This window comes from Taudactylus pleione, unplaced genomic scaffold, assembly GCF_031769625.1.
Source record: "Taudactylus pleione unplaced genomic scaffold, aTauple2 ptg000070l, whole genome shotgun sequence".
In the NCBI taxonomy this organism is placed as follows: domain Eukaryota; kingdom Metazoa; phylum Chordata; class Amphibia; order Anura; family Myobatrachidae; genus Taudactylus; species Taudactylus pleione.
In genome coordinates, this window is record NW_028284472.1 from 9,217,183 (window position 1) to 9,229,390 (window position 12,208).

A 12,208-nucleotide genomic window follows, 5' to 3' on the forward strand; every position below is an offset into this window, starting at 1 on the left:
ACCGGGGCTCCATGGTCAAAGCATTAAGACCTCAAGCCAGTCAAACCAAGCTGGGGATCTCAGAGGAGGTGGAGACCCCCCCAAAAAAGAGGTCCCCCCTCTACCAAAACCCCAGGCTTGGGCTGAAGCATGGTGCTCTTCCCCGCACCCCTGGGCTGTGGGTATGGGGGTAATAATGTGTCAAATAGTAGAAAACCATTGTATTTTACAGTGGAACTACAGGTGCCAGCATGCCTGCCCTTTGGCACTTGTGAAACTACATGTGCCAGCAGGTGGCCGGCACCCATACCTCCACTGTAAAATAAATAGTTAAAGAAAGACAGTACATACACACCATATTCAGTAATTTATTACACACCTACCTCACTCACACATACTTACCTGCTGCCAGATGTTTCTGTCCCCTTCTCCAAGTGTATTCCAATGTGTGTACCTGAAGTAAAGAAGTGATACTCCCCTCCATCCTCACGCTGCTCTCCATAGCATCCAGGGGTTTTGGCAAAATAACAAAGCGAGTAAGCGAACCCATACGGACAAGTATCGGTATGTGTGTTGTCACACATACCAATACTTTGCGAATGCCAGCTGATGGGATGCATCGGGAAATCCCACAGTCCACCAGCCAATCAGAGGCCGCTTTACATGTAGCGACCGCTCATTGGCTGGTTCCACGTGGGTCCCTATTCGAGGGAGATATCTCGATCTGCTTCACCATTGGAAAATTCGCTTTCACCTAAACTCACTTCTTAGTAAATTTGGAAATCGGGAAAACCACCCAAGTTTCGGCGATGCAAATCGAGATAAAAAAAAAAACAACTCAATCATAGTCGATTCTTAGTAAATTTACCTCCTGGTCTCTATCTTATTCTTTCCTGCAAAGTTGCTATAACATTTTTGTAGTTATGTTGATTCATAATTCAGATGCTGAGTCGAGGGTCAATGTATACAATTTTCTACATTTTTTCCACATATTCATATGTATTTGATGTCTAAGCCATTTCAGGACATTCATCATCTTCGACATCCTCACGACCATCACTAAATCTTTTGTGCCACTCAAACAAATGTGCATGTGGCATACAAGCTGACCTGTAGGCCTTGGTTAGCATACCGAAAAAGATACGGTGGCCGTTTTGTTTGATTGAACAAAAAACTTAAAGTTAACACGTTGCTCTACTTTTGAACTAAACATTTTTACAATGCACTGGTAAAAAACAGCTTCTTCTAATGCAGTATGCAAGCAAACTATTTGTGCAAGAGCGGTGAAACTTGCAAAACAGTTTCTTCCCTCCTTTTAACTTACTCAGAATAGTTTAATTTTTACAAGTATAGTCTCATTATTTAATAGCTGCACCTCATATTAACTCTCTGGCATAAATTTGATAGTTTGTAACGTGCCACTTTAATGAAAGATTTTATGACCTTTGACTAGTAGAGACTTGTGAAATAATTTTCTTTATGTTTTCTGACTGGACTTCCCATGTTTTACCAGTTTTGTTTTCTGCTTTAAATTCAGCCCCCACATTACAGATGCATTTTTAGACTGTGTATCTCATGAAATGACTATATCACAGAATGTCAAGGCAAACATTGTGTCCCGAAAACACAACAATTCTGCTAATTGGAGAGGATAAAATTTGATTTGCATAAGATGTTGCTGCAACTTCACTCATTTTTAAAAACTTATGTTATTAAAGGTTTTTTGAATATAATAATATATTTCTGAAATGTTTATACATGTATTCAACCAGATTATGTATCATTGTTATATGTCAGTGTATCACAGTTTTACCGCAGTGACGCTGACACAAGACGCAAGACAATGGCATGTCACGGCCAGCGACTGCAGATTTTTTCTGCAGTTTAACTGATTTAGTGCCCATGTTCAGACGGACATTCTGAGCCTCTGTAGGGTTGGTGCAATGTTTGATGGTGCAGTCAGTGGTGTGTCTTAATACGCAAGTAGCAGAGAAGCGCCGCAGCCACTGGACGTCTCTATATGAATTCCATCTACTGCGGCATTAGCATATAGGCGCATTCACGCTGTGTAAAAAGACCGTTTCGGCTGCATTAGCATCACCTCTGAATCAGTCCCCTTATATCCTAACTTGTGATACTTGAAGCACTTGTACTTGTACTTTTTCGACTTTACACCAGAATTGTTGTCAACATGTATACACTCTTGAAACTGCAGCAGCCTGTCCTGATCAATATCTGTTGATACAGTAGTTTAATAGTGCATGACTCCAAAGCTACTACTAGAAAATCATACTCTGGCATAAAGTTTGTAGCATCGCCATTGCAACCTCCAGCTCATCTACTTGGTCACCTACTAAAGTCAATAGTGGAGAGATAGACAGCAACCTCTCTGTAATTTTTTTTATTTGTGGTGCTCTAGTTGTATTGCTTTGCATATGGGCCCTAGCGCGGGAGTGGCCCACATGACCAGCAGCGCTATATAGACTGGTGACAGCAGCACCTTCACCCACCACTTACACCAGTATCTGTTGTGATATCCAATGCTTACTCCATGTGAAAAGTCTAGAACCAGGCTAGCGAGATGTTCTGCCAATAACAACTGCCCGTTGTTCCCTTAGAACTGGGATACGTTTACCGGTACTTAGGCGGCCGCCTGGACTTATACAGTAACTCGAGGTAGTAGCAATTCACATGGAGTAGCAAAAGGATTCAATGGTGAGAGCAACAGTAGGAATGGAGTACGGTTATAAGAGTAGAAAAGGTGGCCTGAGGCCCATGCTGAAGAGTTAGATACTTGATTTGGCTTTGAGAGCCGTTGTTGTGGCTTGGAGCCCATGCTGAGGAGAAATAAATATTTGAGTTGGCTTTGAGAGCCGATGGTGTGGCTTGGAGCCAATGCTGAAGAGCTTGACAATGGATTTGGCTTTGAGAGCCGGTGGTGTGGTTTGGAGCCGATGCTGAAGAGTTTGACAATTGATTTGGCTTTGAGAGTTGATGTTGAGGCTTGAGCAGTGAACCAGATACAATGTCCTGATAATTAGTACACAGATTTGAGTACTGGTTTGTGTACAAGTAGTGTACAATATTAGCATCCAATGTCCTGATGGTCAGTACATAAATTTGAGTGCAAGTTTGTGTACAAGTTGTGCAAGTTTGTGTACAGGTTAGTGTACAAAGTAGCATCCACAATTCTGATGGAATTTACAAAGATTGGAGTACAAGTTTGTGTACAGGTTGATTACAACTCAGCATCCAAAGTCCTGATGGACAATACATAAGTTAGAGTACTGGTTTGTGTACAAGTTGAGCAAGTTTGTGTACAAATTAGCGTACACTGACCTGCCGAGAATGCTGATTCGGCTTGGAGGTCCATTACTGCCGGTGCAGCTAGGAAGCCACAGGTGGTATTAGGAAGCCAGAGCACAGTATGGGAGTTGATGGTGTGGCTAGGGAGCCATAGGAGAGGCCATAGGAGAGGCCTCAGGATCCGGAGGCAGCTGGGATATAGAACTGTAGAGACGGAGATTCTTCCAGCAGAGTCAACAGGATACTGCTCGTGCCGCTGAGCCAAGTGAACCCACAGGAACGCTATAGTCGGTGAGGTGGCAAAAGTCCAGGGTGTACAAATAGGAGGACTGACCAATCATGTTGCACTGAGGATGATACATCACTTTTGCCACTCACTGGAGGGCATGACAGGCAGTCACAGAGGACGTCATTGGCAGCGGCGCTGGGATCTCCCCGCCTGCTGCCCATCAGGGAGCCAGTGCTGCCTGGACCTGGTAAGTGATGTCTGGTGTCCGGCACACTGTGACAGAGCTGAAACAAAGTGCAGGTTATTTCTAGGACTTTCCCCATCACAATGATGTTCATGAAAATCAATTCAGCAGTTTTTACATCAACTTGGAACAGACACAACATTCTTATAATATTCTTAGAATATTAGTATATATAAAAATTATTGTTGTTGCTATAATCATTTATTATTATTATTATAATTATTATTATTGTTATTTATTATTATTTTTTATTAGTTTGTGCAAATTATAGGTAAATTGTGCCATTTAATTTGCCTACTTGTTGAATAGATATTCCTTAAAAGAAAACCTTTTACACACCCATATCTGGTTCAGGAATTTTTGCAGTAGCTGTAAATAGTGATGATAATCCTCCTTTGTTTTTCTAGGCTATGAAGATGTGACATGAATTATACTGTAACATTTCTTTTGTGACAGAAAAAGTGCAAAATGAAATTGAAAGAGTGGTTGGATCAGCTCAACTTCTGGCAGAACATAGGAAACATTGGCCCTCATTCAGAGCCGTACGCTCTGAGCAGAGCGCACGCTCTGAATGAGGGCCGGGCTCCATTTTCATGGAGCGTCCTCCTGGACGCTCGTATAGCTGTGGGTCACCACCCACAGGCTATACGAGCGTGCATTGTGATGGTCGCGATGGTCGAGACCATCGCGACCATCGAATTTGCGAGCCGGAGCCTGCGGTTGAGGTTTTCAACCGCAAGCTCTGGAGTGATTTTGGCTCTATCAGAGCCAAAATCACTCCCACTGACATCACTAGTGATGTCAGTGGGCCGGCTTCTGACGGGAGGCGTTCCCGTGGGAACGCCCCCGTCAGGGAGGCACGCCCCCGGCACGCCCACCAAAGGGGGCGTGCTGTCAATCAACATTGACAGCACGCCCCCTTTGATCGGACACAACGAGCGAAGGACTTTCCTTCGCTCGTCGCGTCTGGCGCATGCGCACGACGGAGCTCCCTCCATCGTGCGCATGCTCAGTCCATAACATCGACCCACTTGCGAGTGGACAGCCGCTCGTGAGTGGGTCTGAATCAGGCCCATTTACCTTACACTGACGCCGTCATTCATGAAATTCAGCGGTTTGGTGACATTGTACCGGGTAGTGCCCCACATGCAACTTCCCAAGATGTCACATTCAGAGGCTACTTTATTCCAAAGGTGAGTTTCGTATTTACAAGAGCACATCATAGAGACATAGTTGGGTTGAGTCAGGAATGCTTGCTAGAACGATGCTATTAAAAGTAATCACACACTGCATCTATTATCAATTGAATTAACATTCCATAATTGTACTGTATGTCACAATTCTCACTTGGATAATATGGATGCTGACCATACTTATAGGAATTGCGTAGACCCGGAGCACATGGGCGGAGTCTAATGTATCGGTGGTCTTCATAAGGGACCCCCACAAGAGATTTTGGGTTTCATTGCACATGATACACAGACTGTGCCCCTCTGACCGGGTCCCTAATGTACAGGGCTGGTGGACTCTGGAGGATCTGAAGGCAGGAAGTAATCTGGGCACCTTGAGGCATACTGAGGAGTGATAATCAAAAACTGGTCCAGACCAGATGGGCAGAATCAAGTCAGGAGGACGTCAAAGTCAGAAAGAGGAAGTAATGAGAAGCAGTACCAAGGGAGCAGGCAGGAGGAATAATCAAATGGACCAGATCAGGATGTAGGCAAATAAACTAGGGTCCAGGCAGATGGATGCTGGAATAAAAGGTGTAAGCCTTATACTCTGGCAGTGGTACACACTGCCAGAGCAGTTTAAATAGGATGGGTCATTCGAATTTGGCATCAGCATGACTTTAGCAGTCACATGACTGCAACTATAAACTTTGAAGAGAGCCGGCCAGCCGCACCTAACCACAACAGGGGCAGAGAGGCTGACTCCGGGGTAGAGGAGATATTGAGCATCCCGAGGCAGCCACCTGCAGAGAGGGAGCAAATCAAAGAGACGGGTGGTGGACAGTAGAACACCATGTAGAAATAATGTGACTAGTTAAATTAGCCACATTTATTGTCATACTGGTTACAGACCTTCTCTTTAAATCCTTAAGTTGATCAACTGGTTCTGACCATTTATGGTGAAAATATTCTCTGTATTTCTGTTACACAATATACAATTGTAACTGGCTATTTCTCCCCAGGGGATGTATGTTATCCCGTTTCTGACCTCGGCACTGAAAGATGAAGCCTACTTTGAAAAACCAGATGAATTTTACCCAGAACATTTTCTCACCCCAGAGGGACATTTCAAGACAGTTGAAGCATTTATACCATTCTCATTGGGTAATACTAATTCTGCACATATATTGTTGCTAAAAAAAACCTCAATATTGGGCAGAGCTAGGGGGACCAGATTATGGAGGTCATTCAGACCCGCTCGCAAGATGCGAACGCTCGCTGGCAAAAAGGGGCTGGATATAAATTAAGTGCTCACACTCCATCGCGTATAGACGCCCACTATGTTTTAGTGAGCTACGGCAAAGTGCACTCGCAAGTGTCTAAAGATGCCCCCTTGCCACTCGCAACACACGTCATCTCTGGGAAATGAAGGATTAATCGGGACCATCATGATCCATCGGAGCTGCTCACAGCCCTTGAGGTTGCCTTAACCTGCCACAAGCACAGCGATCAGTGCTGGCTGACATACATGCAGGTGACGTGTACAATGACGCTACTTTGCTAATTATGCACGCCCTTTAAATGGCGTTTTGGGGGCCTGACAAGCCTGCATTCGCACATCCACTCCCCTGTTCACAAGCACCTTCCCCTGTTACCACCCACAAATGGCACTATCTGTCACTCAAAGCAGCGGCCTGATAGTGGCTTACGTGCAACCAAAATCAGATCGCAGCGAATGGCTTGCGCACTGCAAATTATATGCATACGCAGATGGCCGAAAATTGCTCAGAGCGTGCAATCACGCCTTAGCGAGCAGGTCTGAATCAGGTCCACTGTGTAAACATTACCGGACTGGCCCTTGGTCTGAAGTAATGTACAGTATGAGACAAAAAACTTTAAGCAGGAAGATTTACAGACAGTAAATTCCACATGTTTCCAAATAGGAGACCTTGGATCTATAACCTTGCTGGTTTTTATTAGTACTTGGTTCAAAGAATGGTAATCAGGTCTAAAGACAGATGCTAGGCACTTGACACAAAAAATCCATAGCGATTTGCATTTATTCTGCCTATAGAAAGTTTTTTGTAGTGATTACAAAAAGTTTGTTTTAGTGCACGGTAAGATACAAGAATATAAGGCCTGATTCAGAGACTGACCCTAATGCGATTGCATCTTCGAAAATATGCTAATGGTTGCAAAACTTACCCGAGTATAATGACACCCACTGCTGCCTTCTCATGCGTACGTTGTCGCTTTTGTGCGTAAATATCAGTAAGATCGATGCACATTAAACAGCCATCTTGCCCTTGCAGCAGGTCTGACCTGAAGCAGCCTTGCCACTCCTGGCATGTAGAGCTGCTTCGGAGATTGCACGGGCTAATTTTTGCATGCCCATGTAACTACGTTCAAATGGACAGACATGCCTGCATTTTTCAGACCACCCCCCATCACAACCCCAAAGTGCTGACAGCCTGTCAATCACTTCGCGATGGATTCCTCTGTGTCTGTAGTCGCAGTACGATCGCTGCACATCCACAGAGCTGCTTATACGCAATCACAGTCACTTGATCTGCGTCTGTAATCGTCTTTGTGTCCAGCTCTAATTGAGGCCCAATGTCACCATTTCTGAGTGGATGCCCAACAGTTAATGGTTTTGGTGAAGTATTACTTTTAAGCCTGTGTGCAGGTTGGCCTCAAACAAGAGCCTAGTACTTACCAAATTCAACATCTGAGTGATATCTGGTATAGAATAGAGTATAGCAATTGTCCTGTTTAAATGTCTGATTTCATAGGGCTGACTAGATGAGAAGACTTTGGCATGAGTTGGTCAGCACAAAATATATTGCAATATGTGGAACTAATCTTTTTTACAGTATTCTTAATATAGAGTACAGCTTGGATGTATATACATACACATATAAATAGCAGGCCCCATGGTATCTCTAGCAGATAAACAGTCAGAGCACCTGGTCTTATCAGCCTTACATAGGGATCAAGAAAGCTGTTAGGAAAACATGGGTTTGATTCCATACAAAGATAGGGTGGAGCTCATGGCTATATAAGCTTGCAATTACTGGTTGGCCGGTAACTAGGGAGGTGAACTATGTGTAGTCATCATTAGTGTCACATGAAAGTGGGTTCTTTTGTTTGGAATGCTTTCTTTATTTCTGCCATCCTGATAATAAAAGAAAAGTGTTTAGCAATTACCCACATGTGAGAGACATCAGTAAGGTGTCCTTGTCATAAGTGGTGTTAGAAGTGGGATGTTTAGGAAAGCTAATTTCAACTTTCCTAAACCACATCAAATTCTAGTGCTCCAAGCACCCAACTTCAGTCAGAGATTTTTCCTAAAGGGGTAGAAAACAAATTGTTAAATAATAAACTGGTGGTGCTACACCTAGTTTAAATAGTCATAATACAAACAAAATGAAGAAAAGTAGATATAATGGTGCACACTGTATCTCTAAAACATATCTTTATTCAATAACATTAAAATAGCAGCCAAACTATTAAAATGGTACATTAAGGATAGTTAGGATGAGCCAATAATCTTCCATGCAAAAATGTTCGTATGATAAGTTGCTTTTGTGTTAAATTGTTAGGTTATGCCCCTTTCTGTTGATTACTTCCTATCAAAATTGGGGTAATTATTCTAGTATGCCATAATCTGACTATAAATCTATAATATATACAAATCCATACAAAATATCTAAATAGTAGACAGCACAAATGGTGTAATGGTTAGCAATACTGGGGTTATGGGTTCGATTCCCACTACGACCCTAACTGTGTGGCGTTTGCATTTTCTACCTGTGAGTGTGGAAGGAAACCGGCTGCTCTGTTAAAGTAAGTTTGTCATATTGTAATTATTACTTTTTATGAAAAGTCAATTAGAAAGGGTCTAGTCATTTCTTCATTACTACTGGAGGACAATCAATGGATTATTTCAACCACTTACACTAAACCAAATATTCTGATTGGGTTTTAATTAATATACTTATCCTACTTAAATTCTTGACAAAAATTATGATTCTTTTCATTATTTTAATGATCATCCTCAACCAAGTCACCCAGCTGGTTTTTTAGGTAAGTGAGTTTTTATAGGGAAGAGTTAAGGTATTTTTAAATGGCCTCATTCCTATGTACTTTTTCCACAAGCGCAGAAAAAACAGTAAATTACACCTGGGTGGAAGAATTAAGGAAATCTTCAATTTTAAAAATGTTGCCATATCTATCCTGATTTTTTGGGGGGTTTGAATAATATATTGGCATCCTTATCATCTGCCACATTGATGGAATCCTCACTTCCTGTTGTATTTCTTTATGACAAGAGAAATGTTGTTTACCAACTTGTCTTTAAGGTTTTTAGCCCTCCTCCAACTGTAATAAACTCTAGTTTCTAAAGTATTGGATAATATAATATCGGTCTGTAGAATATGCCAATGTTTTTCTATGGCTTTTTGGATATCATTCCATTGATTACAGTGGGTTTTATTGAACCTTACTGTATTATCATTACCAGTTTTTTCCCCCGAGGTTTAGGGTAGTTGAGTACTTCTCTACTACTTTTGGTGGATTGATAGGCTTTGTTGATACCTTGATTGCTGTAATTGATTTTTCAGTTCACATGTTCTCATATCAAATGTGTGAGGTTCTGAGCAATTTCTCTTCATCCTTAAGCTTACTCCTTTAGGTACTCCAAGTTCTGTGGCTGGTAAATGTGCATAGTCAAATGGAGAATGCTATTAGTATCTGTGTGTTTTCTACAAACATCAGTTTTTAAATTTCTTGGACCTGACAATAAAGAAAGATCTAAATGGATAATTGTTTGAGATGGATATGCTTCCAAAGTCAGTTTCAGATTGAAAGAGTTCTTATTGAGTATTTTAACAAATTCAATAACATGAGTTTCTGTCCCTTCCAAAATAATGAGAATATCATCAATATATCTCAACCACATTACGATATGGTTAATGTGTCTTTCATGGATTTCTAAAAATACAACCTCTTTCTTGCAACAATTAAAATTAAATGTTGCCTGTGTAACAGTTACAACAGGCATGTTTCAGATATTTGTTGCATGACTACTTCAAACTTGCTTTCACTTTAAGTTTCAGTCCTAAAAATCGTCACAATAACCACTTACACTCCAGGGTAAAGTGACTAAAATGTGATAGATAATGTAGCATTTACTGTACGTAAAATTAATATTTCCTGTTTTTGTTTGTCCCAGGTAAAAGGAGCTGTGTTGGCAAAAATCTGGCTAAAATGGAGCTGTTTCTGTTCTTCACAACGCTGCTGCAGAACTTCACATTCCAGGGTCCTCCAGGAGCTAAACTGGACCTTACACCTGTAGTGGGTTCTAATGTTGCCCCACAGCCTTATGATACCTGTGCTATACCTCGCAGCTAGAACGTCTATTCACACAAGCTAATCTGAAAAATATCTCACATTGTTTAGACTTATAGCATCATAAGGAAACAACAGTACTGTATCAGATATAGATATTTTAGAAGGTTTTTTTAATGTTAATAAATATTTCCTTTATTAGCACTAATGTTGAAGCTACTGGTGTCGAATTTGGAATTAGTGCTTCGCTTATTATGGATGAATGATAATTGCTATGCATAATAATACTGTGGAGCATTGTACTCGCCTTCATTCATGATATGCAGAAAAAGTTTAGCTATGTATGTTGGCAAATACAATGGTAAGGAGATGACACTTGAGGGAACAAAAGAACAAAATATTAATGCATCATGGACCCCTTTACTTCTACTTTGTGTAATCTGAGAAACTCCCGAATTCAATGGAATGTGGATATCTCAATAAATAAGTGTATCTAAGATACTTCCATAATGCTGGTAACACTGCTTATGTTGTTGTAATGAGGTAAAGAACATTATACGGGTAACTATAGGAGATTCCTCAGCACTTGTATTATCATTTTCATGTACTTGTGTAATTTTGTTTTCATGTTTAATTTTATTACATACTTAATAAATAATTATATTTGATTATTATTACATTGTTTTTTATTATTCACATGTGATTCCAGAGAATTTATTCTTTCACCCTTTCTCTTAGCACATGGATATGACTGATTACATGGTGGAGGGAGGTGCATATAGGCTGCATCTGATGCTCCATCTTTTTATGCAGTATCTTGGATTTGTAAAGCCGCCAGTGGTTGTCTCTATACAAGTCCCAGCGGCTGCAACATTTGCATATTTTCACACAGCCGCTGTGTACAAATTCACAACAGCAGTGGTATTAGCTTACAAGTGTGAATCAGGCCCTCAGTCAGGGGCACAGACAATAATAAAGAATCCCTAACTCAAATCCCTCCGCATCCCTTCTCCCCATTGGTTATCCAATCTAAGAAAACAGTCCACAGTCTGAGTGATACACAGCCCTCACATGCCTCTGTCAGTCCTTCTGTCACCATAGATGAAAACAATGTAAAACAATTTTACTGCTGTGAACATGTCACCCTGACTGACCATCACTATCCTGTTCAAGCTCCAACAATATCTCAATATGCAGCCATTTTTCATCTAGTGCCAGCAACAAAAACATGTATCTATTGGGCAGTGTGACTCGGCCATTAGGGTCATTTATTTACATCTGCAAAAAATGTGATTCTGCAGTTCTTTCAAAAGACAACTTTATAAAAATCTGAACTATAATATGATGTAATCCTGAAATTATTGTGTGTATGCTAACTCTCTGCAATTGCTAAAATAAAGTCTCAGCTGTGCTGGATTCCCCAGTGCAGATCTTCTGTTATTTGTATATATAAATAATTATCACCCAGCTAATGATAAATCCTGACTCAAAAGTCATGAACATGTCGGGCCAAATGTAATAGGGTGAGAGTTTAGAAAATGTGAGAGTTTAGCAGTAATCTCTCCCATTGGTCGAGTTTTATCTTCAATATGGGAAAACATCTGGATGAGAGTTTAAATCATGAGTTTTTTTTAGTCTATAAACATGCAAGTTTGTATGTTCTGGGACTCTATTACATTTGGCGAGGTTAAAAAGTGTCAGAGTTTACTGCTAAACTATCACATTTCTAAACTCTCACCCTATTACATTTGGCGCCTTCCCCTTCAGTAAACTGGGCTATTTTGGATAAAGCTAATGGGGCCATCATTGATGTGTAGACAAGAGATGTGATGAAACCCCGCAAAAGCCCCATGGCCTGAGAGTTATCATATGTTTAAATACAATATTTGCCACAAATCTGTCCAATAAGAATCTGGCCTTCAGTTGCATTCT

General features: G+C 41.1%; 1 protein-coding gene across 1 annotated transcript in view; it reads left to right on the forward strand.

The window, feature by feature from the left end:
* The window catches only part of LOC148533753 (cytochrome P450 2K1-like), a 37,268-nt gene that overhangs the window by 7,394 nt on the left and 17,666 nt on the right, over positions 1-12,208 (forward strand). The window contains exons 3-5 of the mRNA XM_088467240.1: positions 4,215-4,277; positions 4,830-4,951; positions 5,950-6,091. Coding sequence (XP_088323366.1) covers positions 4,215-4,277; positions 4,830-4,951; positions 5,950-6,091 — 327 coding nt within the window. The remainder of the gene's footprint in view (positions 1-4,214; positions 4,278-4,829; positions 4,952-5,949; positions 6,092-12,208) is intronic.